Source organism: Neopsephotus bourkii, unplaced genomic scaffold (assembly GCF_033783945.1).
Source record: "Neopsephotus bourkii isolate Nb327-2 ecotype Australia unplaced genomic scaffold, CSIRO-AGI_Nbou_v1 NB_52, whole genome shotgun sequence".
NCBI classification, from domain to species: Eukaryota; Metazoa; Chordata; class Aves; order Psittaciformes; family Psittacidae; genus Neopsephotus; species Neopsephotus bourkii.
The window spans coordinates 914,704-931,777 of NW_026900569.1; the positions used below are offsets into that span (position 1 = coordinate 914,704).

A 17,074-nucleotide genomic window follows, 5' to 3' on the forward strand; every position below is an offset into this window, starting at 1 on the left:
TCGTGAGACCTTGTCTCAGCCAAAGGGAAAACCAAGTACTAGAGGAAAAAGTATGACTGAGTCCCATTGGGGAGATTATGGTGTTGAGCGCTCTAAAGAACACGCAGCTACAAGGAAAAGGGATGTCTGTCACAACATAAAGTCAATGCAATATAATAATCATTGTCATTAAAATATTGTTACATACATTCTGAATGTCTTCATCAGAAAAAGCTGGGAATTTCTCCACAATGCCCATGGATTTGAAGGTTTTTACTCTTTCGTCATTGCTCTACATAACCTCATTTCCTAACTCTAGGACAAAAGGATCGATCTCTGATGAGCCAGGGCAGTTAAAATCATTTGCATAGATCTTGCTGGCTGCAGCACGAGATCGGGAGAGAACGATTGACTGGAAAAGGCTCTTTGCACACCCAGGATCATCGGATGTGCTTTTATCCCGGCCTGCACAGCAGCAGCCTTGAGAAGTAAAACTACCAGTAAACCAAACGGTGCTGCTCCCTCGTGCAATCAGTGCACCAGAGCTCCTCTCACCGGCAAAACACCAACGTCCTGCCCATCATTCGCTACGTGGTTGGACTGTGGTCAGCCTGAGCTGGAATTGTCTCCTTGCATGTAACAATAGGTTGGGTTCCTCGCCTGTTTCTCTGAGAACGAGACATGAACCCTCCTACATTTGACTCTTTAAAACATCCACCTGGAGGCACAGCCTTAAACATCAATGCTCAGCTTTCAGCAGCCTCCTGATGAGCACACACAACTCTGCCTCTTTGACAAGCAGCCTGCTCCCGAGGGTACCCGAGAGATCTGTGTGGGGTTCTTTCTCAGCAGCCTCCAGTAACACTGATGTGCAGTACATCCGAATGATGGAGTTTAACACCTGAGCACCTATTGAGAAAGGAAAATGAACAAGAAACAAGCCCCTGCTCCACTGGGATATGCAAGTCAGAGAACCTCATCTTAGAATCCAGCAAGGGCTGCCCTCACACAGGCCATAACAGGCGAGGAGCAAGGATGCTCTGTACCTCAAGGAAGGAATCTGCTGACAGCTTGAAGACAAGCCTTTAAGGGAGAAAGCATTGGAAAAGCCCTGTAACATGGATAACTAGATGAAAACACACACCCTCACAACTAACACTTAGCCAGCCAGTGCTCTCATACACCTTAAAGACACTGTGTGGGGGTTAATATAAAAGATTTGCTTTCTTTTAGCCTGTTACCTGTTGGATGGATGGAATTGGGTCCAACTGTTTCTCCATGACAACAGAGCCAGGAAGCCTCTGTTCAGCTGTTGTCCTGCCCGATCACAGAATGGTTTGAGTGGAAAAAACTAACATTGATCCTAATTATTCCTCTGAGCTGAGCTGCCCAGGAAAACCAGGCTGTGATTTCCAGGCATGAGGAGTGTTAAGGGAAGCACCTTCCAAGAGGAACAACACCTATCCATATAAATAGGGTGCATAGCTCAAGATTAGGGGAGTTTCCTTATCAGGCACATAATAAGTCTGAGATTAAAGAGTAAAGATGACTGCTTAAATAGCTTTGACACACAGTAAAGTACAACTGCTGCACAGCTCCTGCAGCTGCACATTATACAACACACTCTTATGAAAAATCTTTCTCTATAAATGTTCTACTTTAGCAGTAAACTCAAAACATTGTCCCATGAATTTTATAACCACTCTCCATATATATATATATATTTCTTATAAATGATGTAGAAAGTGTTTAGAGTAATTCAGGAGTAAAATAGAGAACTACTGGAATGAGGGTTACTCTGAGCAGGGTTCCCAGGGCAGAAAGTCTGAGCGCTGTGTTTGAACTGACTCAAATGGAGAGCTCTGTTAGAAAAACAAAGGTTCGAGCATCCTTCACATCACTCCTCCCGTTTGTGCACGTACAGGGGGAGGCCGATGAGCCTCGAGCAGTCACTGAGTGAATGACAAAGGAAAAACAAAGCTAGAAAGCAATGATTTAGCTGGTGGGTAAGATGAGTTCAAACAGTTACGGTCGCTGTATACACGGCTGCTCGACCACTGTGCTTAGAACAAAACATCTTATTTTAGAGATTAGTTGCCTTTGTTTAACAAAATGTACATGGTTACTTCCTCAAAGCCTCCTGCCACACTCTGCACGGATAACAGGGAGTCCTTACACCGCCAGCACCGAAGACGCTCATTTTCTCTTTCACTTTGGTCCACTCACACAATGTTATGAGAAGGGTCACAGGGTGGGAAACTCAAGCAACTTAACACATGAAAGCACCAAGTCCACTCTTGGCCTGAAAGTCTGTGTGTGATTAACTGAAAGAAACAAAGCATAAAAAACAAAAGCATAAATTAAAGTTATGAAAACGAAACAAAAAGCAAAATGTAGCGAAATATGTTAAAAACAAAACAAGGGGAGGGAAGGGCAAAGGCTGCTCAGGCACCTGAAGACCAATGGGAGAGAGCAAATTCCACACTGAAGCACAACCTGCCTGGCACAGGGAGGTACAGGGGGGGACTTCATCACAAACACTTGTATTTCCCCTTGACACCTGCAATTCCTCTTCATTTCTCACTGATTAAAGCCACTAAAAGCGCTGTGTTGAAACAGGAGATGATGACAAAAGCTTTGACCAGCTCTCCTGAACATAGAAACAAAACCACCCCCTCTCCAAACTCCCGATACACTCCCAGCTCCTCCAAGCTCCCAGCATGTTGCCCATAAACCCAGGATACTGCTCCAGCTCCATCACATCCATGCAGCACCAGAAACTCGCTACACAAAGCCACAGCACAGCCCGCACCGTGCGCTTGGCTGGCTGAAGCCTCCCAGGCTCCACAGGACCCCTGGCTCCTTTCAATGCCTCCCAGGTGAAGCCAAAAACACCCCCCAACCAAAAGAGCTAAACACCCAAATGACCCAAACCCCATTAAACCCACATCTCCCTAAGTTACCGGTGTTATTCCTGGTGATGGTGCACCCCCTCCAGCCATGCTCTGGAGAGGAAGAGAGCCCCAGCACCAAGCAGGGTCCCACCATGCTGTGGGTGCCCCTTGGTTCTCTGTTCACCCCCTGAGCTGCCTTCTCCCAGCCCTGCTCCTGACCATGGCCAGCTCCTATTCACCACCAGAAGAAGGTGTCCAGACTCGCATCTCAGGTGGGATAAAGCCAGCAAAGCCCAAGAAACCCATTTCTGTCCCAGGCAGATGGAGCGCAGGGGAAGCTGCAGTGTTCCAGCCTGGCCAGTGCACAGCACAGCATCCCCAAAGCATTCCAGCAGCAGTGTCACTCCCCCAAGGTACCGGTGTGCAGCTCAGCGTGCTTGCCTCTTTCAAAGCAGGCCCAGCCCCAGCCTGGCCCAGGGTTCAACCCCTCATTCGTGTGAGTTCAGCCAGATTAAACCCTGTGCTCAGCCCCATAGTTTACAAAGTGTTTTGGGTTCTACGTGTGAGGTGGGCCATGCCCTGAGGATGCTCAGAGGTCTGCAGAAAAGAGCGGGTTTGTGTCTTTAACACCAATACTCACTCCCGAGGAAATAGGTTAAAGAATACACACTCATCTTCCATGGGAAGAGGCAAATTACCAGCATGTCAGTGCCCAGAACGAGCTCCTCTAGTGCTGCAGTTCACAGCAGAGAAGTGTCAGAGCACAACATCTCATCAGCAACGGGAAGCTGAACGTTGTGCTGGCAAGAGCACTTCGGGTCTTGCTACTCTCGATGGTCTTGTTTCAGTTTCCATCACTAGAAGGCTCAGGAGCACTGCCACCAGCCTGTGCTGGGTTTGACAGGATGCAGCTCAGACTCTTAAGCTCCTTCACACAAGAGGAAGTAACAAAAGATGCTGGAATAACGGAATTCCCAGCTTGCGTGATGGTGCTTCTCATTTTGCTCCCTGCCCAGTGTTCCTTGAAGACTGGCTTGAATGCAAGCAGGATCACACACCCCCCTTTTCTCTTCAAACCTGTTTGCCAATTCCTGCTCTGTCTTTACACCTTCAGGTGCCTGAAGGAGCATTATTTACATGCCCTCCTCCACACTGCTGCTGGCTTCAGCAATGGGCATTAACTGGCAGCAAGCTGAGATAAGAATTCTGCCTGTAGGGGAAAAGAGCTGAGCAGAGCTGTGTCCTGGAGCCCTGCTTCACATGGAGCCCTCATGCATTCCCAATGCATCTTCTCTCTAAGCTGCTGTTTCCTTCTTTACAACTGCCTCTACAAACAACTCTTCAGAGGGCCCCAAGCCTACAGATGACGGGGACCACATCTGAGAGACGCTACAACCGTGCCAGGATCATCCCACGCTGGGGAGAAGATGCAGCTTGTGCTGGTCCCCAGGAGCAGAGGAGCTGCCTGCCACAGAGGCGAGGGCAAACCCTCCGGGACTCTCAGCCTTCAGAGAATGGCCCCAAAGTGCAAACCCTGCAGCCACCACTCCCCCAGGACCCCGTCTCTTGAAGCAGAGTCAGAAGAGCAGGAATGAGGATTCCAAAATCCCCTTTTCCATTTGGTGCCTAAAGCACTGACCAGCGCTGAAGCACCCCAGCAGGCGCTGACCTTCCCGGCAGCAGAGGAGAAAGACTCGAGCTCAGTCACTTACTTTTTCCTGTCTTTGTCCTTCTTCAGCGGCTGCTGTGAGGTAGCCTGCAAGGATTGGGACTGCAGGGTTTCCACCGCTACTTTCCGCCGGTTGAAGGCGTTCATCTCCTCCTCCAGCTCCCTCCTCTTCTCCTCCACCTTCCGTTTCTCCTCCTGGTGTATCCTCTTTAAGTGCTCAAACTTCTCATGCAGCTGAGGGGAGACAAACCCTCTGAGCATCGCAGCCAGCACAGCCACGGGGCTGTGACCCCCTCCCCTGCTTCGCCCCACACGAATCCCCACCACCCCACAGACACCGGCTGGGTGGTGGGGTCCAGCAGTGCCCCTGCACCGTGCCAGCCCCAGCAGAGCTGGCCCTCACCAAAAGCAGTGAAGACACAATGAATTCGGGTCTGCTGTGAGCTGAACAGATCACATACACCAAACCAGGAGAGAGTGTGTGCCCTGGTATGTGCACTGAGGCTCCCTGCCCCGTGGACCCTGTGGGCTCTTTATTCCTCACTAGTTTTGAAGATGGTCCATTTATCTCCTCCCCAGTCCTGATGGCTGCTGTGGCCTCACAACACTGTCCTGGGATTCCAGCTCCCCCCTTTGCTGCCCAGTGAGCCATCCGACACGGATGCTCACCAAACCACCCCGCACTGCCCTTCTCTCACCAAGCAGCATCCGAGTCTCCCACACACAGCACAGGATGGGGAGAGCTGCTGGTTCTGAGGCACTTCAACCAGGGATGCTGGCTTGAAAACACTGCCCCGTGTCCCCTTCTCCGAGTGGGGGGACACGTGTGTGTGTGTGTGTGCTTTGGCTGCTCTGCTCCAGAGCTGCATGTGCTCTCCAGGATTCACGCTGCCCAGCACCAGCTCCCATGCTGGCTGCATTTTGGGCTCCAATCCCAGGTTTTTGGCACACCCACCTCTCTCTCCTTCTCCTTCAGCTCTGCCTCCGTCTCCTTGACTTTGTTAACAAACATTTGTCTCATTTCTTCCTCTTTCCTCTGGAGCTCTCCCAAGAACTCTTTCCTTTTGGTCTCGTACGTTTCTTGGAGGCTGGGGAAGAAAGCAAACAAAATCCAGACCCTCTGGCCACCGATGGGGAAATGCACGCCTGCCTGCATTGCCTCAAGACAAACAGGGGAGGGAATGCTCAGGTCAGCTGCAAAGTTCAACCCCAGTGCTAGCTCCTGCCAGGCCACCATTGAGGATATCACCTACAAGCCTTCCTGTTTGGAGTGTCAGTAACAAACTACTGCTCTGTGTGGATGCTGTAGACACGAAGGGCGCCCACCTGAAGGGCTGGCTGTCAGGATCTGTGTCCTTGAAGCCCATCTCCTCCAGCTTGCACCTCCTGTAGAGCTCATAGTGGCGGGTGTGAGTCTGCTCCCGGAGATCCTCCATGTTCACCCGGATCAGCATCTCCCGCAGCTTCACGAAGTCGCAGTGACTTTCGTTCTCAACTGATGGAGGCAAAGGGAGGACTCAGCAAACCGCACACACAGCAGAGCACAAGCGCAGGTTGCCTCCAAGCACTCCCCTCCCAAGCTGTTGTCCCGCACAGAGCACAACACAGCCCCTCGGATGCAGGGATTCCCATGGACCATTACTGCCTGCTGGTAGGAATGGAATGGGATTCCAAGGGAAGGTTGGCCAACCCACAGGACGTTTCTGCAGTGCTCAGCACAGGGCAGCTCCATGCACATGCTGGCAGGAGGGCAGAGCTGGATGCAGAAGGTGCCCTGCATGCACAAGGCAGGTCTGCGGGGGGTGCCTGAGGCAGCACCTTACCTTGCACCACTCCCCATGGGTACTGCCGAGCTCTCACCAGCTTGTTCCCAACCTTCACCTCCTCCGTGCTGCCGACCACAGCAAAGGGCAGATGAGCCTGAAACAGAGCCAAGGAGAGACTGAGTGCGTGAGCCCAGAGATGAGCCTGACCAATGGATCCCCCTCACCCACGATCTACTCCAATAAGTCCTTCTTCTAAATCTAGCCCCCAGTACTCAGAGCAGCCTCTACTATGGACTGGGATACTGCAGCAGAGAGCAGCATAAGGCTGCAGCACAGCCTCTTGGCACTGCTGGCTGGACTGGATGGGGAAATATTGTAGGAACACCATGATCATCACTGATGTCCCTGTATCCATTTGTCAGGTTGTTCTCGCAGCTCTTTCCCCATGCCAAGAGCGGGGCACTCCCTGCCTTGCAGAAAGCACAAGCAGAGACATCCGTAAACAGGCCTTGGCAGAGCAGTTTGTGTGTGGGCACTGGAAGGGACGTGAGCAGGATACAACATGTGCTCGCTGCTCCCCAAGCCTGCAAAGCACGGAGCACAGCGAGGGAACAGGGCACTGTCCTCAGCGCCGCAGGAGCCGCGGAGCCGACGCTTCAGTTGGATGAGGCTGACAAAACCCTTCATGTTCAGGAAGAAAGGGATCCACAAGTGTGGAATTGGTAGAGAAGTGGCCAGGAATATTTTCACTGGGGCACGGACCAAGCAGCCCCGACTCCCCTTTCAATCACCAGCACACACAGCTTGCAATCGCTTTAGAAAGATGGTTGTAGCCTCCAATTCAGCAAAACCAGAGCTATTCTGGTGAAAACACCCATCTACTTGACCCAGAAATCAACTGGCTATTGAGATTTAAAGTAAATTTAAACAGGGGGGCAGGGATAAAAGACAAAGCATTTAATCAGAAGCAGCCATGCAGGAAGATGCTCGTCCTGATGAAAAAGCTGCTTTTAGTTAAAAATCAACATGGAGGCATCTCAGCTGCTCCGACTGCAATAGCTACACTGTGGTCTGGGAGATGGGAAACCTGAAGGTGTTTTGCACTTGTTCTCAAGTTGATCTTTGAATCCCAAAAAGACAAAATAGAGTCAAATCACTTTTCTTCTTTAGTTTAAACCGGGGTTTCTCTGCTCGGCCTTAAGGGAGGAATAACGTACATCTTAGCTGTAAGAGTTTCATTCCCAGTTTCCCCCTCCTCATGTGACTGGCAGCCTCAAAGGCAGAGAGAATGAATTTTAACAAAGTATTCTTCAAACAGTCAATAAACCAAATTTTGGAGCAGTTTCTCCAGAGAGCCCACAGATTCAACCAGAGCCACGCTGTGATTAACTCTGCACACAACAGCCCTGGGCATCTCTCGCATCCTCAGCTCAACTCTCAAACAGACCCAGTGCCCGGACAACCCCGGTGGAACTTGCCTTTTAAATACTGGTTTGTGCAGCAGTTCAATCTGTCACAGCTTTTGGTGCCCTCAGTGTGACTGGAGCCAGTACTCACATTCATCACCGAGTTGATCTCAGCGACCGCTTCATCATCCGTGGGGAACTGGTAGATCTGCACCCCATTGCTGACCAGCTCGCTCATCACCTTGATCTTGAACTTGTGCAGCTCGCTCTTGGAGATGGTGTCTGCTTTGGCAATGATGGGGATGATGTTCACCTGCAGCACGAGGAAGGAAGGAGAAAGGAGCCAGGTGAGCAGCACTGGGGTGAGCAGCTCCATGGTGCCCATGTCCTACCCGCTGGCTGCTTTGCCTTTCACACAGAGGGGCTGTGCTTTGCAAGCGCTGCAGCACGAACGCAGCTGAACACTAGAGGGAAGAGTTTTCCAGGCCTGATTTGGCTACAAGATTCCCGATAAAGCAAAGACAAACATCCCGCAGTAAACACACGAGGAGCAGATCAAAGCCTCTGCGTTTTGTTGGTACACGCTCCGAGGGAGGCAGAGGCACCGTAACTGTCACACCTCCAGTTATCACCTCTCGCTCCTGGCTGTGCTGACAAGCTGGTTTAGAAGACAGGCACAAGGATGACACCGCTGCAGTGAGCTGGTGGAGCCCTCCCCATCCCTCAGCAGGAGGAGCAGGGGCTCCTCAGATGCTGTTACAGCAGGTACAGAACCTTTCCAAGGACTCCACGTGGATCACAACTCGGGCGCGCTGAGTGGATGACACAGACCCCCTGGGAGAGGTGCAGGGCACAGCACACAGGAGGCTGGGGGCCCTGCTGCTCTTGCTCAGCTCTGGTTGCACATCGCACCCACCAGCACAACACCCATGGAGCTTCATCAGCCCAGGGTTCAAAGCCACCCACAGGCTGCAGCGTGGGGAGGTCCCCACCGTGCCTGGTACCCATCAAGGTGAAGAGCAAACAAGGGCCGCATCCCCCATGCTTCAGGAGGGATGTGGGTCACCGTGTGGCCTCAGGCTTGAGAGAGCTGCAGCAGGGCAGGACTCTCACAGGAACCTCTATTGGATTGTGCTGCGATGCCCAGAGGAGCCAAGCGCCACGCTGCAAACCACTGCTTAAACAAACACCAGCACAACTCCTCTGTCTGAGCAGCAGCCAAATTCATAGCAGCCACACGCAAGGGCTGAGACAAAGGAGGGGAAAGCCTGATGTGCCATTTCACAGCTCCCAACAGCCAAGGCTTTTTGTCCTACAGAGCACAAACTCAGAGCAGCCATTTGGGCTCCAGTGGGTGCCATTCATATAAATAACCTTGCTTTCCCAGCTCAAGCTCTCTTTGTGGCTCAGTGCTTTTTTCCCCATACTTCATGTTCCTCCCTCCTCCCTCTGGTTTAGCACCCACTAAATACAAGAGCATTTACTCGCTCCACAAGAAAACCATCTTAATTTGCTCATTGCAAATACATCCGAGGGGATAAATTCCTTCTTTTCCTCAGCCACTGACCTGGCCTCTTTACCAAGGGCCACAAACCCACACAGAACAAGGCCTATTGCTCCTCAGCAGGTCAGTGTCCTCATTACCAGTGTAAAAGGGCCATGACCACAGCTGGGTGCCTCACTGACCTGCTAAGAGCAGGGCAGCCACAGCTTCTCTGGGCACCCTGTGCCAGCGCCTCAGCACCCTCACAGGGAAGAGCTTCTGCCTAAGAGCTCAGCTCAGTCTCCTCTCGGGCAGGTTCAAGCCATTCCCCTTGGCCTGGAATTATGACCCGAGGAAACCTGTGCTTCAGACAAGACAGTGAACTGCAATGCACACCCATAAAACCCACCTCCTTCCCAAGTCACGAAGGGCAGGCAATTATCTACAGCTCCTAAACAGCACTGAGAACCACCCAGAACAACAACAGGGAGCCCCGGGATGCCCACAGCAGTATGCAGCTGGGCACCACTTCCCAGGGCAGGGCTGTTTCACATCAATACATCACCTCCTCATCTGATACAGGGGCAACATCACCTATCTCTTTGCCCAGGTTAAACCCAATGGAAAGCCAACCCCTGCCAGGTCCTACGTGCTTCCCACCCAGCAGCCATTCCATCGACCCAGAACCACTTCTGAAGATGCTTCTAGCCCTCTGGCTGTAACTGAATACCCTGAGAGCAGCTGGCCATGAGCTCAGCCAAACAGATGATGTACCACAGCACAATGGAAGGTTCTGTTTACGAACCAGCTTTACTCAGAAGGGACTTTGTAAACTTTACACTCAAGGCAAGATTTGTTATTGAAACCATCACCCACATTCAGAGGCCTGCCCAGCACCTGGTGCCGTGCCATGGCGTGCTGGAGCCAAGGTGGAACCGAGCCTCAACCCCCTTGTTAAACTAGCCCAGAAGCTGAGTCAGCAGAGCACACCACAGAGCCCTGCCCCTATGCACCTCCATGGGCTCCATTCTCCACCAGCCACCCACAGCTTCCCAAGGGGAAAGGCAGGTTCAGGGCTGCAGACACGAGGCAGAGTACGTCACCTCCCTGCTGTCACCGGTGTGGAGCGGATGGAAAGCTGCTGACACGCACTGCACTCTGCCCCATGCACAGCCATTGAGGTGCACTGGGAAGGGGGCTCAGTGCTGTCGTGCACAAATCCTGGAGCGCCTGGACAGCGCCTTGATGGCCTGGGATGACACTGATGCAGAAACACAACGTAAATGCCTGGCACCCAGGAAACATCAATGGTCTCGGGCTGCTTATTCATGTCCATGTGCCTCCTTGCTCAAAGCCACCAAACCCAAGATGTTCTCACACCGTGGTAAGAAGGGAAATGAGAGCAAAGGGATAAAAGGACTCCAGGGAGGACAATCCAAGTGGAAGTTTAGGAATATAAAAAGCCTGTGTGTGCACAAAGTCCCCATCTCTGCACAAGTACAAAGGATTTATTTTGGTACTGCCCAAGGACCACATGAAAGGCAGCCACAGGGAGATGTGAAAAGTAGGGAACGGAGAAGGAAGGGAAGGGAAGAGCTTTGTGGGACCACCAGCACCAAGGGGAATCGTGCAAAAGCTTTCCTCCAAGCATATTTCTGGGGATGTGTAATGCTGGCAGCACACCAGGAGACAAGAGTTTATTGAGGGAAAGTTTCTGGATGCCTGATGAAGTCAGTGTAACAGCTACCAGGGTTACAACAGCCGCTGCAACAGGAGGGCAGTGCCTGCTCTGCAGCAGGGCCAAGGGAAAGCAGCCCTGGGTGGGAGGGCAAACAGCAGGGACCCTGCAAGGGGGACTCTACCCAGGGCCCCCATTACTGCAGGGTCTCAGCACCTTGCTTGTCCCCTCTGCGGGCTCATCAGCATCTGCCCCCCTTGCTGCTGAAACACTGTTTGAAAGATAGGAAATGCTTTGTGAAGAGGAGATGCTGCTGCCACTTGTGACCTCTGGAGCCTCCTGCAGCTCCCTGGAAGCCAGAAGTGTGTCAGAAACCTCCTCTGAGCTGCAGGAGCATCAGTGGTAGCCGGTTAAGTAACCCACTGCCGCCTTAGGCAGAGCAGCCTGTGCACAGAGAAAAGCCCCAGGGCAGACCCTCTCATGACCCACTTTTCAGATCCTATGACCTTGAGGATCCCTCACCATGCTGAACACCTTCAGGAGATATTGTGATCTCCTGTGAGGACCACCTGGCACTCAGAACACATCCTTACCCGCACATGTGTAAAGAGCAGGTAAGGAAGTTGCAGCTGATGGCTTTGGTAAATACGAGCTAACCTGGGTAAGATTCTTATAGTGAGGGACACTCCAGATGGCTGGGGACCAGGTTTTGCACCTGATATTCTTCAGGCAAGGCAGCGAGAAAACAAGCACAAGACCTCAGCAACCACCAGGACAGACGAAGTTTTATCAGAGCCCTATAAACACCCCAGCTACCAGGCAAGAAGGGGTCCAGCACTGACACAGAAGCCATAACCACTTCCAGGAAGATGGCCCATGGTGTCCAAAGCCCTCACCTTGCTATCGAGCTTCTTCATCGTGACCAGGTCCAGGGACTTGAGGGAGTGGCCGGTGGGGGTGATGAAGTAGAGGCAGACGTGGATCCTGGTGTCGTGGTAGTTGAAGAGGGAGCGCCGGATCTTCAGCTCCTCTTGTAAGTAATTTTCAAACTGCGTATCAATGTACTCCACTATCGGCCTGTAACTGAAACCAGACCATTAGCAAGCCAGGCCTGGGGCACAGGCACTGCCAACGCTTCAGGGCTTCCACCACTATAAAAGCAACCACGAGACTCAAACGATGTAGCCTCACAACAGGAGGAGAGTGGCATTTACACACAGACCTTGTAATCCAAAGGAGTCTCCTGAGGCCACACTGGAAAATAAGGACACTGGAGCACAGAAAGACAACTCCCTCCCCACATCTAACTCTGCCCAGGTCTCAGGGCTGAGCCATCTGGCTGCAGCAATGCAGCGTGACCAAGGAGAGACCTTGGAGTCCCAGAATGCCTTCACCTCGGGCTTGAACAAGACGTCTGTGCAATTAAATGAGACAGGTCCAGCGACACTGGGCACTGTCAGAACAGATCATTCCCAACCCTGCACTGAGGGCAGCTTGTCAACTGCTCCCGCTCCTGCAGGACACCATTCCCTGCTGGACAAACCTCCTATGACCCCTCTTTCTGGCTCCTCACCCAATTCACTCAGTCCCCAGAACCAGAGCCACTGCAGGGAGCTACTCCATTAACAGAAACACGGGCACGCGGGGCTGCAGGCACTTTGAGGCCAGCCCAGGAAAGCCGAGCAGACGGCGCGGGACCTGCCTTTCATCCTTATTTATCTGGTCCCCGAAGCCGACGGCATCCACGATCGTCAGCTTCAGGTGCACGTTGCTCTCCTGCAGGTCGTAGGTGCGTGGCCGCAGGCAGACCGCGCTCTCGTAGTGACTGGCCTCCTCCGTCTCGAAGGTGGTGTTGAAGAGGGTGTTCATTAGTGTGGATTTCCCAATGCCGGTCTCACCTGGGAAGGAGAAACCATCAGCTCCCTGCAGCGTGAGCCTGCCACAGGTACTTCAAAGGATGCTAATTACAGAGCAGAGTAAATTACACTGTGAGAGGTGCCTACAAATTGCTGCGCACGGACATGTAATTCTCCCACCGGTCACTGCATTCTTGAAGGCCTCCCATGCTTAATGCAAAGCTACCACAGAGCACTCTGCCCTCATCCCCCAGCGAGCAGCACGCAGCACAGCAAAACACTGTCTTCCTCTGGAGAAAATGCTCCTTGGAGAACCAGTAAGGGCACAATCAGGACAAGTTTCCCATCTGCAGCCCCCCTGTTCCAACAGCCACTGAAGGACACCTGGGATGCATCACAAACCAAGCTCTATCCCCGGATATTTGGCTCAAAGTCATCTGTGATGCAGAAAGGCTTTGAACTGCTGCTCCTGGTAACTAAACTAGACTGATGTCTTCCAGATTGGCCTACAAGGGGCTCCATTTAAACCCCTCATTCACTACACGCAGCCCTGTTGGCCAAGGGAGTGAAAAGAGGCAAATCCCAGGCAATGACCTCCTCCTTGCTCATTCTGGGCAGTCTCCTGTGCTACACCTTCAGCACAGGCAGCCACTGCTCCCTGAACCTGCGAGGAGCCCTGAGGTGCACGGAGGGTGAGCAAGCGTCTGCTCAAGGGAGGTGCCGTGCCTGCTGCACTGGACTCTGCTCCCCACTGCAGAATCAACCCCTCGTGGTGCTCAGGACAGGGCAGAGGCATGCACTGCATCCTACCCGCTGCAGGCAGGAGTTGTGCAGGGCAACAAGGCAGCCCGGTGCTCCAGACTGACTGAAAGGAGTCATGCAGAGAGCTCACCACTGACATAAGCCGCATTCTCCAGAGCCATGTTCTCTTTGGGCAGATTGAGGGCCAGGCAGGGAGCTGCTGTCTCTGGATGCATTTCTGCTGTTCTAGCAGGTTACAATACTGCAGATTCATACCCAAGATCCAGCCAAAGTAAAACTAATGCTCAGCTCATCTCTGGAAGGAATTGGTTCCTAGTGCTCCAGCAGCATCGCCTGCTCACGTCAATACCGGAGTTAAAAACCAAGCACATAATGAGGGTATTTCTTCTCACAACCGCTCTCAAGCTTCCAGACAAATACTTTACAATCAATAAAAGCAGGAACACTCCCTCTCCCTTTCCTAGCATGGGGGGGTCAGGCTTCCAGCCCTTTGGCTCACCTGGGACAGCATCAGCCAGGCACAAGCCTCGTGCCAGGCACCCCAGAGTGCAAACATTTCACTTGCCATTTCTCTTAATCCTTCCTATTGCAGAGGAGATGAGCAACACCTCGCTGATGATGGGACCCTTCTGGTTTCAAGGCTCACCCCTTGGATCTCCCTGCCACCCTGCAGCTTCTGCACCAGAAGCTGAGCTCAGTGCAGACCCGGATGGCCCCACAGCCGTTTCCTCCCCCACTTCCTCACCAAAGCACAAAGTTGATGTGTTTAAGCTTTTCCCCATATTCCCCCCGATTTTGGGCAATGGGTCTCCAACAGCCACGTGCGAAAGTCCCAGCTCAGAAGCACCAAGCTCCAGAGAGCTCAACTCCACTGCAATTGAACCCTGTTTTTAAAGACCTGGGCATCTTGGCTTTGCTCAAAGTCAGCACCGAGGCTGCGGCACAGCACAAGGAATGAACCCTGGTCCCAGCCCGTGTCTGTGTGCAGGGGCCAGCGCTCACCCACGCAGAGGATGTTGAAGCTGAAGCCCTGGGTGACGGACTTGCTGACCAGCTGATCCGGGAGACTGTCGAAGCCGACATGGCCCCCCAGGGAGAGGTTCCTCTTCTCTTCATTCTGGGAGGGAGAAGAAGCCGCGTTAGTGAAGTACTGGGGTGAGAACTCAGACCGGGGAGAGGGACCACCAAGGCCAAGAAGCGCCCACCCCCTGTGCACAAACCCTGGTGCTGCCGCAAGAGCTTGTGCGTTGGCACAGCACAAACCCCGACAGCCACCACCGACGAGCAGAGAGGGGAAACACTGCTCTTAGCAGGGAGCTGGGAGCGCTGACCCAACAGGCTACAGAGGAAAGAAAACAGGAGGGCAGGAGCTCCAACTGCGTGCAGCTGGGAGAGATTAGCAAAGGAAACCCCACCAGCCCCTGTCTGAGCACTCATTTCTTCCCCTCCTTTTGACTTGTGTTTTGTTAAACCTCCAACTCCACCGACTCCATCCCCCCAACTGCTCGATCACTTCCCTTTGCTATTGCCATGAGCAGCGTGGGGTTGTTCGCTCGGGCATGCAGGGGTGCTGCTCGCGCAGGCAGGACAAGGAACCCTCTTGCTTTGCCATCTGTGACCGCAGCTTTCCACCTTGCCTCTGCTGTTCCTCTTCCTGTCTCCCCCCATGCACTTGATTCTTCCTTCTGTCCCCTCTCTCCCCCAGAGGAAGCGCATCACCTGTAGGAAGCTTTGCTTGGAAACCAAGGCAATAAACATCCGAGGAGACAATAACAGCTCTGTGCCCTGTGTTATAGAGCAAAGCAGACCAGGTCAGCTGCAAAGTGCAGAGGAGAGGAGCTCACAGAAGGGCAATTTCTGCTTCTAGTGGTTAAGAACAGGGGAGTTTGGATTTCAACAGATACTGCTACCTCTGCAAAGCAGAGCGACACCTCAGGGGTGCAGCCCCTCAAGCACTCCCATCCTTCCACAGGGAAGCAGAGATATGGGATTTCAGAGCACGATGCAGGTTCCTTGGTAAATGACTCTTCTTAATCCCCAGCACACAGCGGAAGATGGGGATGGGGAAAGTGTCTGCCCTTTGCCTGGCTTTGGTTCTTCTCTTTGTCCCTGACAATGTGGACTTAAAGACTGCGAGACAAGAGCCTAAGCTGGCTGTCAGACTTGAACTCGAGAGGGAAATAAAAGTCAGGCCACGATAAGCCTTGTGCATCGCTCTATGCCCGCAGCAAGAAGCTCAACAAAACGCAAACCTCTGTTCATCTGCATCTCCAGTCAAAGCCTGCCTTAGTTCTGCCGCTGGGAGAGCAAATATTGCCAGCTCTGTAAAACAAACCACTTAAATCACAAGGACAACACGTGAGCAGCTGAGGCAGCTCCGAGGCCCCATGCACAAACCTCCCCGCTTAGCATTTGTTACCAGCTTCCAGCTGATTCCAGCCCTACGCTCTCCCAAGGGGCTCCCTGGACACAGACACAGCCGAATCCCAGCTGGGTTCCTACAATCACTTCTGCTTCACCCCATCAGGATCGATCGCGCTAAGAGGAAATCGCAATCATTTAAAGTTTTCCTAGGGGAGAGGTGCCATCAAGTAAGGTTTTATGGTGGCCAGCAGCTGAGGTGAATTAAAAGGGACCCCAAGGACAGGGAGACCTCAAAGTTAAGCTTTCTCCCATTCATCTGTCACCACATGGAGCTGTTAAAGCTCAGACTGATGCCTCTGCAGGGATGGAACCCAAGGGCAGGACGAGTCCTTGCTGATCCAAGCAGCCCAATGCTGGACCATGGATCCGGCACAGGATGGTGCAGCTGCATAGGGATGGGGAGTTAGGACCCCCGGGGGGCTCAGCATTGTTCAGGTTTGCTTTTCCTTTTAGGAAGGGCTTGTCCTCCTCTCCCCTCTCCAAGACACCACATGGGGAGCTCAGCGCGCCGGTTCCCAGCACCGTGGAGCTGGGGACAGCCAAGCTGTTCCCACAGAAAGCCACCGAGTTTGACAGTGACACTTTTGTGTCTTTTCACTGTAAATAACAAACAAACCCAAGCAAACAAAACCCCAAAGCGGAGAGCCCGCGATGACATTCTGGATGGCAAATAAATCAAGGCTGCCGGTGGCTATGATTAGGCTGCGAGAGCCCGAGGCTGGGAGGAGGTTTCCAGGCAACAGGCAGCATCGCTGCTCCGCAGTTTAAAATAGGCTCCAGCTCGGCAGGGCTGCATTGAGAACTCAGTCATGCCTCGGCCGGAGGAAACCCAAATGTGCTCACACAGGGCTCGCTTTTCTCCTCTCTTCTGGCGTTTGGCCGCTGTTGGGTCAGGACAAGAATACCCTGAACTGCGAACGGCTCCGCTGCTCCTGGAGGTGCTGAGGCAACCAGGCAGCTCCAGGGACAGTCTTTGACAGTGACCTTGAAATGCAGTTGCCTTTTATTTCTATGAGCAGCAATAATGACCTGCTTCAAGTTCAAGACGCTGCCGATACCGACGCAGAGAAGCGGGTGCTGTGCTTGCAGGGCCTTCAGCTGCCACTCAGCTCCAAAGGGTTTTGCTGTTGTTGCTGTGTTAGGACAAACAACTGCTG

The 17,074-nt window shown here is 52.8% G+C and overlaps 1 protein-coding gene across 4 annotated transcripts in view; it reads right to left on the bottom strand.

Annotated features, from left to right (window-relative positions):
* The window catches only part of SEPTIN8 (septin 8), a 37,503-nt gene that overhangs the window by 7,413 nt on the left and 13,016 nt on the right, over positions 1-17,074 (bottom strand). For 3 of the 4 annotated variants that reach the window (XM_061348105.1, XM_061348096.1, XM_061348114.1), the window contains exons 2-9: positions 14,496-14,610; positions 12,578-12,773; positions 11,772-11,958; positions 7,866-8,027; positions 6,366-6,462; positions 5,869-6,037; positions 5,498-5,630; positions 4,586-4,776 (exon numbers count right to left, since the gene is read on the bottom strand). In XM_061348105.1, the coding sequence (XP_061204089.1) occupies positions 4,586-4,776; positions 5,498-5,630; positions 5,869-6,037; positions 6,366-6,462; positions 7,866-8,027; positions 11,772-11,958; positions 12,578-12,773; positions 14,496-14,610 (1,250 nt within the window). Of the gene's footprint in view, positions 1-1,569; positions 2,304-4,585; positions 4,777-5,497; positions 5,631-5,868; positions 6,038-6,365; positions 6,463-7,865; positions 8,028-11,771; positions 11,959-12,577; positions 12,774-14,495; positions 14,611-17,074 lie in introns of those variants that run through there. The other variant, XM_061348123.1, reaches the window with a different exon arrangement.